This window comes from Agrilus planipennis, unplaced genomic scaffold (genome assembly GCF_000699045.2).
Source record: "Agrilus planipennis isolate EAB-ADULT unplaced genomic scaffold, Apla_2.0 scaffold86, whole genome shotgun sequence".
NCBI lineage: Eukaryota > Metazoa > Arthropoda > Insecta > Coleoptera > Buprestidae > Agrilus > Agrilus planipennis.
Window position 1 is genome coordinate 949,008 of NW_020438863.1, and position 16,041 is coordinate 965,048.

The 16,041-nt window shown below is 32.9% G+C and overlaps 3 protein-coding genes and 1 long non-coding RNA gene across 4 annotated transcripts; 2 read left to right on the plus strand and 2 right to left on the minus strand.

Moving 5' to 3' along the window:
• The first annotated feature begins 2,451 nt into the window (after positions 1-2,451).
• LOC108735718 (probable phosphoserine aminotransferase) lies at positions 2,452-5,976 on the plus strand. The gene is made up of 7 exons (XM_025975031.1): positions 2,452-2,822; positions 4,194-4,356; positions 4,415-4,576; positions 4,638-4,732; positions 4,791-4,960; positions 5,024-5,290; positions 5,713-5,976. The coding sequence occupies exons 1-7, from the start codon at positions 2,673-2,675 to the stop codon at positions 5,816-5,818; spliced, it is 1,113 nt and encodes a 370-aa protein (XP_025830816.1). The 5' UTR covers positions 2,452-2,672; the 3' UTR covers positions 5,819-5,976.
• Positions 3,519-4,200, minus strand: LOC112904524. The gene is made up of 3 exons (XR_003231166.1): positions 4,113-4,200; positions 3,779-3,935; positions 3,519-3,667 (listed from the first exon to the last, which is right to left on the minus strand). It is a non-coding gene; the product is annotated as an uncharacterized LOC112904524 (long non-coding RNA).
• Positions 5,977-6,696: 720 nt separating the features above from the next.
• On the plus strand, positions 6,697-10,793 carry LOC108735722 (ras GTPase-activating protein-binding protein 1). The gene is made up of 9 exons (XM_018467826.1): positions 6,697-6,878; positions 7,172-7,370; positions 7,919-8,219; positions 8,282-8,552; positions 8,633-8,908; positions 9,140-9,258; positions 9,322-9,580; positions 9,709-9,953; positions 10,073-10,793. The coding sequence occupies exons 2-9, from the start codon at positions 7,273-7,275 to the stop codon at positions 10,412-10,414; spliced, it is 1,911 nt and encodes a 636-aa protein (XP_018323328.1). The 5' UTR covers positions 6,697-6,878; positions 7,172-7,272; the 3' UTR covers positions 10,415-10,793.
• A 940-nt stretch (positions 10,794-11,733) lies between these two features.
• On the minus strand, positions 11,734-13,841 carry LOC108735728 (DDB1- and CUL4-associated factor 12). The gene is made up of 6 exons (XM_018467836.1): positions 13,257-13,841; positions 12,977-13,204; positions 12,754-12,921; positions 12,487-12,702; positions 12,233-12,421; positions 11,734-12,176 (listed from the first exon to the last, which is right to left on the minus strand). Exons 1-6 carry the CDS (start codon positions 13,662-13,664, stop codon positions 12,021-12,023), a joined length of 1,365 nt encoding a protein of 454 aa, XP_018323338.1. The 5' UTR covers positions 13,665-13,841; the 3' UTR covers positions 11,734-12,020.
• Between the last annotated feature and the right edge of the window lie 2,200 nt (positions 13,842-16,041).

Genomic DNA, 16,041 nt, shown 5'->3' on the forward strand with positions numbered 1-16,041 from the left:
TGTAAGAATCAAACAATTATTTTATATATATATATATTATCTATTAATTGAGTCGTCTTCAGATTATTCACTTGTTGCCCTATGCCTTCTGCATTTTAGTAAAATTAAGTATTTACTTGATATTATTATTGTTAGAGTACCTAACAATTACTTTGTTTATAACAAGGCTCTATATTATTTCCCTGTTTTCGTTAATTGTTTATTTACTGAATGTTGACGTAAATTCACGTTGATATTGCAATTATAATAGATAAATATGTATTACGTTATCAGAACACCAGATTCCAACGATTCAGAATTAAATGCGTTTTAACGGATTTAATTACCTTCTCCCCACTTTGAATGCTATTGTCATACTTTTGGTTTAATTATACCTAATAAACGCAAAATACAAAAAAACATTTGATGCCACACACATGCATATTATGCAATTATTTTATTTTGTCACACAGACTACTAACAATAAATTATTATGTACGTATGTATGTTGCTAGTTTCTCAATTCCATGCCCTCGAGGTTAATAATTATATTGACGATAACATGTTTTACTTGATAATCGAAATTGCAATTGGAATTGTCGATTTTTCAAACCCTAGACAAAATGGGAATCATAATTATCATAAAAAATGTTAAGTACCTATTTAAATTGTTTTCCTTTTTTTCATTTTCGTAACAATGAACAATTGAAGAAATTATTACTCACGGCGTTAAACCAAATCGAATTCTTTTTTATCAAATGATAACGGATGGTAAAAATAACTCGTCGTTGCAAAAGTTTTTAAATGTCATCACTTGATTTTGCGAAATTTTACAAATCATCATTAACTTGGGATATTATTTCAGATCACAATTCGTATATTAAAGGACTTTTTGAGGTTTAATAAACAATACGTTTTATTATAAAACGTTAATATCTTTTGTTACCAGAGCCTAATCTAGATTACAAAATACTTTTCTATTTGATATACTAAATAAACACATAACAACTTAATAAAAGAAGTAAATATGGTGTTTACGTATTACATTATATATTACGACGAAGATATTTTGAATGGGCTTACCATACGTCTGGGGTAATACCCGATGTTATAAGTAAAAATATTTAGGTTTTAAGGAAAATCATCAATTTGATAAGAGTTACTAAGTTTCAGTGAATAAATTTACGAACTAAAATTGCCTGGTCTGATTTTAGAATAGTTTCCAGCAATATTAACAAACGAATATTGTTGAACCATCATCAGGTAACTCAAAAAGTAAAATTGACTCCAAGTTCTCAAGAAGATTGAATAGCACTAGCAAGCAATTTTGAAACAGTTTCAAAATTCAAAGGATTGATGATTTTTTCTGTTGGAATATATTAAAAATGTTTGCGATGTTTTTATTCGGGACATAGGTATCTGCTCCAGTTCAGAGTGTTATTTCAGTTATGGGGAATGTTTGGTACCTATATTTGCTAAATGTTAAAATTAACAAACAAACCACCCTCAAGTTTTCTTTTAGTACCCCCTGTAATTGTAGAGCTTTCTTTTATTATGGTTGTCAGTTTTACTCGAAGCTTTTGTAAAGTACCTAATTGTTTACGATAAGTTTGTGAAACATTTTCAAAACTAATCGTGATTTCTTAAAAGTAAAAAAGTCAAACAAATATTTGTTAAACTACTGAACCTTTTTCATCATCGTTGTTTGTGACGTGCAATATCTCCTTCTGTTACCAAGCTGCTACTTTATCTCTAATCTTTATTGTAACATTTTAATGCAGAAAAAACATGTGTACCAAATACGTACTATTACATTTATCAAAGATGGGAATCAAATTGTGTATTAAATCAACATGTGAACACGGTGATGAGATGATAACTCATATTGAACCTGACTTGTTTTCAAAAGACAAAATCGGTGTAACAATTATCCAAATATAAATTGCCTAATTGAAATTGATATTTATGTCTCGAATCTTTCCCCATTATAAGGGGGGTGATACGTCAATTTTCACGCAAATCTATTTAAGCTGTTATTATAAACAATTAGAAATAGTATTGCTTTCGAAGTCACGGGTCAACGCTATATAGTAATTAATAATAAGGTAATTAACGATAATCATGCAACACTTGACCAAACTTTTTGTTTGCACAATTTCAAAACTATACCAGATATATGCGGTTATAAAGATGACCTATACTATTAAACAAAAAAAAAATAAGATACGTACATATGTATTAATAATAACTGATTTCTGAAATTGTTCAATATGTGCATGGCAAGTAGAACATTCTATAGATATTGCACCTAATAATAAAATGCTTCTTGCAATATGTTTATTCAGTTATTTAACGGAAGTTTGTCGTCATGATACGAGATTTAGTATAAGGTTTTTTTCTCTCCTTATCATTCTTATTACTTGTTACACAATCTGGTATACATACAAACGCAAGAATATCATTTCAATGCTGATGTAATATCACGAGAACATGTGTTCGAAAACATAAACAACCATTCTACTTTATAAATTATAATATTTGGCCGTTGACATTACCTCAAACAGTTCGAGCAAGTTCTCGACGAGCAACAGACCTGCTAAGTAACAGTAATTAAAGTGATTGCAGTGTTTTAAATTAATAGTGCCTTCTCGTAATCGAAAGTATACCACTGTATTTTATTAAACGTTAAGAAGATGTCTTCCAATATCAATTACAACAAAAGGGTTCTTAATTTTGGAGCCGGACCTGCTAAGTTGCCTTTGGAAGTAAGTTTGACCGATTTATTTTTTGAATTTTTCGTATTAAGGATTATTCGTAAACCCCAAACTTTAAGAAACTTTTTTGCAATTTTTCGTTAGTTAGAAAACTGCGTGTACAATCAAAAGAAAATTATTTTTGTGGAATAAAACCCAACCGGTAGGTACAAGGTAAACAGTAGGATTCCTGAGAACGAACAGTTTTTTTTTCATTCTGTTTCCCGCTTGTCTCTTTTGATTATTAAAAAAAAATATTTTCTATTTGTTATTTTAAGTATTAATATGGAAAAGTTTAAAAAATTACATACGTCATATTCTACGTTCTTTTTTTACGCATTCTTATGATGGTTGCCCTTCAATAATTGTACTTGTTTGTTTTCAACGTAAAAAACAAGAAAACATGTTGACGCCTCATTTTAGAAGACCCCCAGCAAATAAACATCTTATTATCGTCCCCGTTCTTTACAAAAATTAGGTACCAATCATACATTAAACGGTTTAAGCATGGACAAATAACAAATGTGTGCCCGATTTAGGGAAATGTAAAAAAATATTTTTTATTAATTTGAAATTACGTGAAACTTTGTAAGATCGCAGTTTTGTGAACAAGTTACAACGATAAAATAATTTGTGCTTGACGTTTACAGTTATACATATTCATGGGTCATTGTCATTGCTATACAATAAGGCCATACATATAAAGTTATTAATAATTAATAGCATAAGCAATTTATGAAAACGTTTGTCAATATCTTTTATATATACAAGTTAATACTTCATTTCTTAGTTTTACAGTTTTTTTTAAATAAATATTTTTTATTTTATTTAAACCATGGCTGCGATGGTATTACGACGAATAGCTTTTTTATAGATATTAATTCTAAACATGGAATTTGTTGCCTATAAAACAAGTCCTCGTTTAATCCACGTAACTGTAAACATAAAGAACACGACGTTAAAAAAATGCTTTTATTAGTTACCTACTTAAATGTAAAAGAATATGCAATTATAAAACTATTGTTTCGGGTACTTCAGAAACATACACTATACGTAGGGTGTTGGTGTATCCAGAACCCTGTTTCCATCCTGTAATAACAACAACGGGATCTCCTGAACTAATACATCCTCTTACTTTACCAAAAGTTATTCCATACTGAACCCTGTTGTCGACGTCTTTCAACCAGTCGCTGCATCGTTCCTCTGTAAAATAAAATGGGTAATTGATTATCCAGTATTGGTCGATGGCAATTCAATAAAACACAATTATTGTAACTATTCGCATCCCCTCTAAACAAAGATGGCATTTACGAAACACGGTTTAGATTTTTTACGACACACGTTGGGTTTTAATGTTTTATTTAATAAATTAGTAGGTACCTTTGTACACTAAAGGAAGTATCGCCCTGAATAGATGAGCCTGTCGTGCTGTCCTTGCGTTTCTTGTGATAGCGATGATAGGACAACGTNTTAAAAATGTTAATTATTATTTATTTATTTTATTTCAGATATGTGCCAGACAATTACAAAATATTACTGATGCAAGGGGGTGGCACAGGGGCTTTTGCATCAGTAGCACTCAATTTAATGGGCAGAAGTGGTAAAGCTGATTATCTAGTGACAGGTAAACAAATTTTCATCCCTCTGTTTTAATAGATTTTATAAAAGATTTTTAATTTCAGGCATTTGGTCTGGGAAAGCGTCGAAAGAAGCAGCAAAGTTTGGTAAAGTCAATCTGGTGGCCCCCAAATCAACAAAGCCCGGCACTGCCCCGCACCCCTCCACATGGAAATTGGACCCAGAAGCCTCCTACTTTTATTATTGCCATAACGAAACTGTCGATGGTTAGTAAAAACTTATTTTTTAGATTATGTGGTACATAATTCACCATAATTTTTATTACAGGAATTACCATCCAAAATATTCGCCAAACTGGTAACGTACCCATTGTATGTGACATGTCCTCCAGTCTTATGACCCAAAGGGTGGACATTTCTAAGGTATTTTCTTAAATTACTTTAACAACAAAAAGATATTAAAAATTGTTTTTTTTTGCAGTATGGCATCATATTCGGTGGCACCCAAAAGAACCTAGGACCCTCAGGAGTAACCATTGTAATTGTTAGGGAAGATCTTATGGGAAACCCCCTTCCATGCTGCCCCACCATACTCGACTATGGCCACGTCAGCGACATGAATTCTATTCACAATACACCAACCACCTTCTCGTAATAATAAAATCAAGTTTAAATTGCTAACAACTTGTTTAATAATCTTGTTTTGCTATCCAGGGTTTATGTAATGGAGAAGGTTTTACAGTGGGTCAAGAAGAACGGAGGGGTTGAAGAGATGGAAAGAAGAGCCATCGCAAAAAGTCAACTTTTGTACAACACAATTCACAACTCGAACAAATTCTATTCGAGTCCTGTGGACGAGGAAATTCGTAGCAGAATAAATATACCCTTCAGGGTTGGAGGACCCAACGGGGACGAAAAGTTAGAAAAATTATTTTTACAAGGTGCCGAAAAGCTTGAGATGTACCAATTGAAAGGACACAGGTAAAAGAAATGATTTAAAACAATAGAAAAAGGAAATTAAACACTTACACACCAATTAAAGAAAAAAAAAAGAAAAGTATTGCATGGGTCGAAAAAGAAAAGTTAGGCCGCCCACATGACATGCGTGTATTCCACCACTTATGCTGTTTGCAAAGGTCATCAAACTTAAGAGTATTTTCTACTACTTTTAATATCATAAAGTAATTGAATTTTGCTTTCCTTAATTGTTACGTACACAAATAGTTTTTATTTTGTGCACATTTATTACACAATACCTGTTTTTCCCCTCATTTAAAAAATAAGTACCGAAAAACGTACCAGAAGTTTCACGTGTTAATAAATATGTAAAATACCAATTAATTTTATTAAGTAAACATAGACTCGTTTAATTAGAAATGTTAATTACTGATTGTTTGTTTTAGATTGGTCGGTGGCATGAGAGCATCCCTTTATAACGCAGTTACGTACGAAGAAGTAGAATTATTAGTAAACTATATGAATGCATTTCAAAAACAACACTCGTTATAGATAATTTGACAAAACTAAACTCGACTGAACCTATATTAAAACTGGTTAAATGATAATTATCTTAAATTTAATCGTATGACTGTGATATAATTGATATTGTGGTCATAAAAATGTATTTTTTACTTTTCTTCCGATATAATACAAAAGAACAAACAAGAGAAAGCAGTGAAATGCAGTATTATAAACAAAAATATAATTTTAAACCTATTGTCCTAATTAATAATAAGTAATTATAATATTGGAAGAATGGAAAAGGAATCTGTTGGGAATTTACCTCTACTACTGTATTTAATGACATAAGAAGTATTTACAAATGTAAGTTAATTTGTAAATGAATTGTACAACTTTATTAATAAAATAAAATGTTATACATTAGACAAAAATGTATTTTATTCTACTTTGTATTACCCTGAAAAATAGAAGAATACTAAAATTCATAAAAGAATGTGTTATTTCTTATATGAGAAATATATAAATGTATTTACAAAGAACCTTATATTATTTCTTTAACAGAGTAAAGTATTACAGAAGTTTTCCTATTAGTTACGCTATTGGAAAAAAGTACCTGGATGATACGCCACTGGATAAAAAGTACCATAATTCTACAGAGTTCTACTTTAAAACGGAAACATACATATCTACACAAACAAACTCTTTCAAAATTAGAATATACTTAAAGTATGATAATTTGTTTCATATTGTATGTTAATATTGCAATTTTTACCCCATAATTGGTTAATTAACGCAAATTAAAAAAACAATTTTTTAAATCTTTTAGAATTGGTGCTATGTTCGCAGTTGGCAGCTAATGACACATGCGCGTTATTAATTTTATAATCTCGAATCCAGAGGTAGAGGACGAGAGTACGAAATGATGTATGTAGGAAGCGCCAGAGCACGTTGTGGCAAAAAACTGAAACAACACGACTAATTCGCGAAGTTTACACCCGTCGTTTTGCGGTTAGTGTCCATTTTTCGGTGTTTTCTGAACACTAATCACCATAAAACATTCAATAGCTGCTACGATTCCCAACAACACAAAAACATCTAAACATTACAGGTAGGTGTATGGATGATTTAATATTTCGACATTTGTTTTTACTACCTGAGTTCCCGAATTTCCTCCAATTCTCTTTGAAGAGTGCTGATAATATTTGCAAAAAGCAGCCCCTCGTTGTTTGATTCATGGAAACGCCTTTTAACTTTAATATATTGTGTTTGGTTATGAACGTTTGTCAGATAATTCCAAGCATTTTAACGGTTCACAAATGTGATTTTCTTTGTTAGTCTATTTAAATTTTATCATAGTGTATAAAAAGCACGAGTTTTAAAGCATTATATTCTTTCTTGCAGATCTCAACATAATTGCAACCAGCCTTTGTACACTCGGTTAATTGCGTATTATATCGCAATTGGCTCTTAAATTCTGATATTCTGTGCTTACAAAAGCAGGAATGGTCATGGAAGCTCCCCCATCACCCCAAAGCGTTGGACGTGAATTTGTAAGACAATACTACACTCTGCTGAATAGGGCACCGACACATTTACATAGGTAATTAAACCATCTATCTTATTTATTTTTACAATTTCACATAGATCTACTACAATATACTACATGTATAGCTAATTTTCTGTTATTTGAAATTCATTCTTTGAGAATAATTTGTGCTTCGATATCACATTGTCTTAATACTTATCTATAAAAAGTTCTGTTCAGATAGGTACATGCAAATAATTAATTCATCAATTATCTTGACCTTTATTTAACACGTAATAAAATTTGTTTTGTTACTTGTATTTTTTATATTAGTGATTGGGATCTAATTGACTTAAATTGCTTCTGGATTTGTCTGCTTATATTTTCTATGAAAAAAAATACTGGGAATTAAATTATAAGATATGTAGCTAGCCGGATAATATGCATATATTGATTTACATTCAATGATGATGTAACTGACAATAGAATATTTAAAAGAAAGCCTTTGTAATTATGATTCATGCATAGATAAGTGTATTTTATCATGAAGTGTTCAATGTTTGCATATATTGCACAGTAAATTTTATTGTTTGTAGTGATATTTATGATTCTACTACTTTTAGATTTTATAACAACCAGTCCTCATTTGTCCATGGCGGTCTCGACCCTCCAAACCGAGAGACGAGTCCGATGGTTGGACAAAAACAAATTCACCAGAAAATCCAACAGCTTAATTTTCGCGATTGCCACGCAAAAATCACGCAGGTGGATGCTCAGGCCACACTAGGAAATGGAGTTGTGGTCCAGGTGACGGGAGAGCTCTCCAACGCCGGACAGCCAATGAGGAGGTTCACTCAGACCTTCGTCTTGGCCGCGCAAAGCCCTAAAAAATACTATGTGCACAATGACATTTTCCGTTACCAGGTAACTTTTATATTTTATTGCATTAAGTACATGTATTGTATTTTTATATTACTTATTTTTAGGACGAGATCGTTTCAGACGACGAATGTGAACCAGAAAATCGTTCGGAAAACGAGGACGATTTAAACCAAGACAGACAAGTGGGAATGGGAGATGTAGCCCAAATTTCCCCCCAACCAATCCCTACCTATTACAGTCCCAATACTCCCCTGCAATCTAATATCCCCCCAGTGCCCCAACACCACGCCCAGCCGCCACCAGTTATCTCCCCACAACCACCTATTCCCGCCGTCAACGGGGTGGTACACCCCGATGATCTTCCCGTTATTTCTGGTAAAAAAAATCCCATTTTCTTTTATTGAAAATACGAACTTATTGTTTCTTACATATTTACGTTCTTTTTTTTCTTAAAGGGCAAGTGCCTCAGCCTCATATTCCATCGTCGGGACAAACCCAAGGTCTTGGGACTCCGATGGGAGCACTGCAGGCAACAGGTATGATAGGAAATGCCACTGCACCTCCAATGCCAGTCGCACCTGTTGATGAGCCCCAACAACCTTTACAACAGTTGTCTCAGCTGTCTGAAGAAGAAACTATTACAAATACAGCTGAACAACTTGGTACCACCGATTTCAATGAATCGTCTGAAGTAACTGTTGAAGAATCACAAGAACCACCTTTAGAATCAGGTATGATTAGATGATATACATTGATCTGTTTTCTATCTCTCGTCAAAATATAAATATTTTTATTTATTTATTTATTTCATCACCATTATAACAAATTGCTATAAAGATATACATAAATGAACTTACGTTTTGTTTAATTAAAATTTATTTAATTGTACATATTTAAAAATATGTACTTAAATAAAAAACACCAATTGTGCTAATTTATAATGGCATTATAATCTACTGCAGCTGCTTCAAGTGAGCCTAAAACCTACGCCACCCTGTTAAAATCGGGTGGTGGAGTCACAGGATCTAACGTTACCCCGACTAGCAACTACATCAACCCGCCTCCAAAGTCTCTTTCGCCTGTAAGCATTTTTCTCTGTTATTTCGTATAAAAATTGATTTTCATTCCGTAATTTTCTTTACAGCCTCTTATTCAGAACCGGTACGAGAGCCGGGATTTCCAGTCTGGTTCAACCAATTCGACAGGACCGCGAAATAACGGCTCAGTTGGAAATAACGGCAATGGCACAGGAACCGCAACAAATTATCCTTTGGGTGGACAACAGGCGCAACGAGGACCACGCAGAAGCCAACAACAGGGAATACCCAGACAAGACTCTCAAAGAACAGGAAGTGGCGGACAACCAGGACGAAATAGTTTCAACGACGACAACTTTAACTTCGGTAAAAATCTTTTATAAAAATTACTACATATAAATGACGTGTTATTAATTGTTTATTTAGTTAAAGTGATTCTATATCCCCTGTTCTGTTCAGTTATATTGTCCATTCAAATGTTGCTTTTACTTTAGAAGATCGCAGGAAATCCCAAAATTCACACAACGACAGCAACCAGCTGTTCTTGGGCAATTTGCCCCACACTGCTAGAGAGGAAGAAATACGCGAAATTTTCGCCCAATTTGGAACGATAGTGGACTTACGGATTCTGAGCAAACAAAGCAAACAACCGGGAATTCCCGGCGCTCGTGCCCCGCCCAATTACGGATTTATCACGTACGAGTCACAAGAGGCCGTGCAGAATTGTTTGGCTGCCAAAGTAAGTAACTCTTAACTAATTGGTAACTAACATGATAGAAAAACCCCAATTTACAAGAAATACTTTCATGACCCTCGTTTGACCGTGCGTCCTTTTTTTTTTTCTTTGTACAATTATAGCCCCTGCACTACCCGCACAATGATAAAACCGGCGTTACACTGAACGTAGAAGAGAAAAAGGTGAAAGACAGACCATCATACGGGAGCGGCAACAGAATAGGAAGCGGTGCAGACAATAGTGGCAGCATACAGCCACGACCACGAGACAACGGGAGTGGCGGCGGTATACCGAGACGTGGTCCTGGAGGTAGCGGCGGCCCTGGAGGTCCACGACCCGGAAGCAGTGCTCCTGGTGGCGGTGGTCGCACCAACAGCTTTAACAGAGGACCGAGTGGAGGCGGTGGGGGACCGAACCGTGGTAGCGGAGGATCTATTAACAACACATATAACAGCCGTCGCTAGCCGCTCCAACACTATCGCCATCGTTATTACTATTATTACTATTACTACTATTACTGCTACAAACAACAGCCGCCACCCTTTACGCCGTCGTCGTCATCATCGTTATCGTCGTCTTCGTTGCCCTTGTATTATTCCCCCTACTTTGTCTCCCCAATTCACGACCCGTCCTCCGTTGCGTCAAACCATAATTGTCACTTGTTAAACTGTTACCACAACGAACGCGTATAATGATTGCATTGCGTTGCGTTGTGGTACAGTTTTTTTTCTGTCGTTTCCATCCATTCGCAAAAACACATTCACACATTAACACACAGCCCTCACGCAGGCTAGAATGGCCTACAGTAACGTAAACAAATAAATACAACACGAAATACATAAACAAAAGAAAATAACAGCGGGATTAGCAATGAAATGAAGAAAAAGAAGGAGACGAAGAGGAATATTTATATATATTAAGAAATGAATAAAAATAAATTATTAATCTATATATTATTACAACACAGAAAAAAAACAAAATAATAATAACGGTAATTGCTACTATGATAGAAATGTAACAATACAATAGTTTAGTTATTGGATAAAAAGAAAAGAAAAATTTTGAGTAAAGTAACAGTTGTCGTTCGTCTACGTCGTCGTTATTTTTGCGTGTGCGTTGAGTTTGAATTAACGTGTGTACAAAAAGAAAAATGAAAAGAAAAAAATTAATAATTAAGTGTCGTCGCAACGTAGCCGTCAGGGACACGGACTCTCTGTGACATTGTCAAATATTAAAAAAATTAAAGAGGAATAAACTTTCGTTGTGTTGTGCCAACGGTGAAGNGACGTTAGTTCAAATATAATTAACTAAGAAGAAGTAGAGCTTTGAAAAGCAAAAAAACTTTTGTTATAATAAATACAACATTTCAATTAACATAACGGTAGTCTTTTTTTAATTTTATATGAGCATTTTTTAAATAAGTAATAGTGTTAAAATGAGTGGTATGTTTAAAAAAAGTGGCTCCGTATTTTTAAACTGGCCATTTTTATTTCACAGTATTTTCCTTTATTTACCCTGTGATACACGCTGAGTGGACGTCCTCCATCCCTTATTTTATTCCCATTTCAAGACTTTTTGTGATGAAAAAAATAACAGACTTTGGGCAGGTACCTAGTCAAACACGTGGTTTCTTCAGGTTTCTTTTTCATTCTTTAACTGTAGAATTGTTGATGTAGCTACATTAAAGAAACGATTGTTACTTCTACTTTGTGTTTTTATTTATTTCTTCAATAAATAATTTTAATTTTATTGCACACGACAAACAACTGTTTTATTTTAAAATGTATTTATTTAAAGTTACATGCTTAATGTATAATCATTTACAATACTTCATTAACATAGAAAACTTGAATTTTTAAAATAATAAAAATTGTATATACAAATTAAAACTTCAAGACCACGTTAAAATGCTAAAGTGTACTTTAAATCTACAGCACAAAACACAAATTATTAGTTGCATTGACTTTCACCTAGACATAATGGGAATTATTCACCTTTAGATCTCCTGCTATGCGTTAAATCAGTTACCTCGCTGTACAGAAATTAGCTTACTTTACCTATAGTGTGCAATTATTGCCATAAACCAGCATAATTGCCTGTCAGTGTAGCAGGTAAAGGTCCCCCCGCAGTAAACAATCTCGTCCCGCTTGAATCGTAACAGTGTGTGTAAATTGTCGGTACATATTTAACGTTTTGAACGTTGTCCACATACTCTTCGTCAGGGTACTTAAAATTAATTGTATACTTACAAATACTCATTATAAGAAAGTCGTTTTACTTACAACGTATCCTTTGCTAGCTTTAAGAACAACGGTCCTCGATGAATTAATACTGGACTCTAGGTACTTTCCTGCTTTCAAGTCATAAAACATTAACATCCCCAACCCGGTGCCAACCGTTAAAACGTCCCCCTCAAAACTTACTGACCTTATACCACAACCAGAATATCTTGATGATACCTTTTTAACAGCCTAAAGAAGAGAGATATTTATTACTTTGAAGTTGTATCAAAATTGTGCGATTTAAAATTTAACACCTGTAATGTCCTGCAGTCCAATAACAACGTATACGATCTGCATCCAACGGCATACAGTCCTGTATTTTGTACAGCTAAGCAAACATTTTCTTGTGAAGAGGGTAGCTTTCGAGATATTTTCTGTCTAAAGGTCTCTGCATTCCACACATGAATGTAACCGTTTAAAGACAATGCCGCTATCTCCTCGTAGTGTTTATTAAAAGCCAGTGCTCTGACCTTAAATTTTTAAATAATAAAATGGAAAAATACATGTATCAGTAAAAATACTTTTTGAGCATTTCGACACTCTTTTACTGCTACTGCAGAAACGTGATGGTAGGAGGGAATCTCGTGTTTGTTTTCTAGCATATCTGACGTAATTCTCCACAGAGCAACCTTTGAATCTCTTGAACCAGACACAAGAAACTCATCATCCAACCAACATAAATCAAACACCTAAATTTTAAAACATATATATACATTACACTAGGTAGTTTAATAATAAATGTACCCAATCTCGATGGGCATTTTCCCCTACACAAACTGGATCTAGTGTTGGTAGAGTGTACACAGCTATATCACATGTATTACGAGCTCCTGTAGCTAACAATGAACGTGAAGGATTTATTTGTATTGAATGTATTCCACACTGTTGTTGATCATTTCCTAAGGAATCTCTTCTGCTAACAAGAGAGGGTATTTGATCTAAGGAATGTGTAGTTACATCATATACCATTAACTAGAAACAAATGCATATTTTTAATAATTCTCATTAAAATATACACATGTACCTTATTACACTTAGTACCAAATGCTACTTGTCTATCACTCAACCACTGTGAACAAAACACTTTATTCATGTTCCCCAAATTAATGGGGCTTTCTTTAAACATCTCATGAGTTAACATATGTCGTGAACCATAATCTTGACTAAGAGTCCTCACGTTTCTACTCTGCATTTCTCTGTGTCTAACATAGTCCACAAAATTGTAAGACGTACTTAAACTTTCATGTGTTGTCGTTGGAGAGTCTTCTTCACTGTCACTATCTTCGTACGATATAAAGTCTTCAGGTTTATCGGGTTTTCTGTTATTGTCCAACTTAAGTGCCTTTGCCCTATTTCTTCGTTCTTCTAGGCGTTTAAACGTATAGCAGGACGGAATAGTCCCAAAGATTGGCATCATTCGAGTCTTAGACATTCTCTTCAATTCATGTACAATTTAACCTTAAAAATATTATAATTGATGGTAAAACATCTCTGTTCCTGTCTAACTGGGCGCAGTATTAGGCGTATTAGGGAATATGAATAAATTCAAAAAAAATCTCGACATTAACAGATTGTTTTTGTTATCCTGTTATTGATATTATTATTATGACATTTTTATAGCTGTCACTGTCAAAGATTTTTCAATCAAATAAGTTTGATTCAATTTGGTGAAACCTAAATGATCAGTTCGCATTCAAATTTTCGAAATATACAAGGGAAAGTCCCGCTTCTTGACCATCTTTTTGAATTATTAATAGATTTCAACCTTTCTTCACTGTTAATAAAGTAATTTCTTAACTTACGAGCGTTTAACAATTTTTTGCACAGTAAAATAAGTTCAATTACGTTTAAGCTAGGGATTGGGGGATAAATTTGTAATACTTAACTACTCATATAATCAAATAAAACAATTAACTTTATTTGTATATGGTATATGTTTCGTTTACAACGTAGGTACAAACTTTTTTGTTTTTAATTCATCACATGTATATACAAATAAATAAGAAGCATGTTTGTACAAAATAATTATTTACTTATTTTAATTAAGCAAAAACGGCTATTTTTGCTTCATTATTATTACAGCTATATAATAATATTGATTGAAAAAAAGATTCAAGTTTCGTCTTCTTGTGCTAACAAATTAATGTTTTTTTTGTTCGAATAATCAAAAAATAACAACTACTGCAATATGTAATTATAATACAATAAGCTGTTTATGTTTTCGAAATAGGAAAATAAGATGTATTTCAGCCGACAAATAGTTCCTTTACAATAAATATGTAATTATTGTAACATTTATTGTTCCGATATTAATATTGTCTAATAAATAGTTAGACCTTAATGTAATGAAAACTAATATACTGATAGTTCTATTTTTGGGCTTGATGGCCACAGTCCAGGGATTCATTCTCCTCGTAAGACCGCGAATGGAGTCGTCTGTTCGACGTTTCGTCAGCTGCTGTACTTGAAATCCTCACGGAATGCGACTAGGACAGCCTTAACACAACCGCAGCGATATATTTTACGCCCTGACTATGTTTCCTGAGGATGCTAACTAAAGCAATTGACGAAACGTAAGATAAACTATTCCATCCATGAACTCGTTAAAGGAGGAGAATCTATCCTGAGTCAGCTAAATCGAGCCCAAATATCGAACACTCTTCAGATAACGCCGGACGTGAAAGCCTCCGCTTTTTAAGAAATAATATACTTAAATTAATGAAAAATATATATATAACACACTGAGATCATGATTTACATAATAATAAACTTTAACTATTATATATTTACATGCATCAATTTAATTTCGATGTTATTTAAGGCTTTAGAGAATTTTAAATATTATTACACAACAGGCATATACCTACAAACGTTTACAAGAGTTGAATACAAACACGAAATATTATGTTTAGAATACATTTTGACTTGAATATTCTTTTTTATAATGGTAAAAAGAAAGAAATAACGATTCGTTCTTATTGTAAACATGCTTGGGCCTCACAATTAAAGCTTCACGTATTATTCATGTAAGTTCAACTAAGTTCATAAAGTAATATCACAAATTCTTAATCGAAATTCTTACACGATTCTTATTAAGTATTTTGCACGAATTAAAAATATACAATATACAAATATCGATCACATTTGGACACAGATCGGTGTTAAGTATTTACAATAAATACTTGATGATAATAAGAATTATTATGTATAACATATAATAAATATTTTTTTGGCATCTTTTTAACAAAATATTTTAATAATATAACGTTTGGCACGAAAGACTAATTGTAATATTAAATCACTAAACATAAATTGTGAGGATATTAAGAATTATTTTTTTGGTTCTTTTTTATTTTTTATTTTTTTGTTGAAAAGCTACCGTTTTCAATGTCTGTAAAGTAATTCCTTTTTTTATCTTTGTTTTTTTTTGTTCAATTGCAAACAAAGAGAAACAATACAAAATGCATATCATTTGAGTTAATGCTGTTCGTTCTCTGTTGTCCGAACGGGTAATTAAAAGTAGAATTTAATTAATACAGGAAGGTGATGATACCCGTTAATGTGTGATATGTATTCGACAGTCACGACATTACAAATTCTTTCAATCCTTCACTTGAATAATGTATAAAATTAACAAGATTTGTGTTTTCATCTTTTTCGCTTACTTCTAATTTTCTTAACGATTAAATAATGAGTAGTTACAACTTAATACTTAGAATACTGTTTTTTCACTCACGAGAGTTTTTATAAATGTCCTCTGCGAGTTTTTATGATTATTTTTGATTTTTTTATACATTTTTTTAATAAAT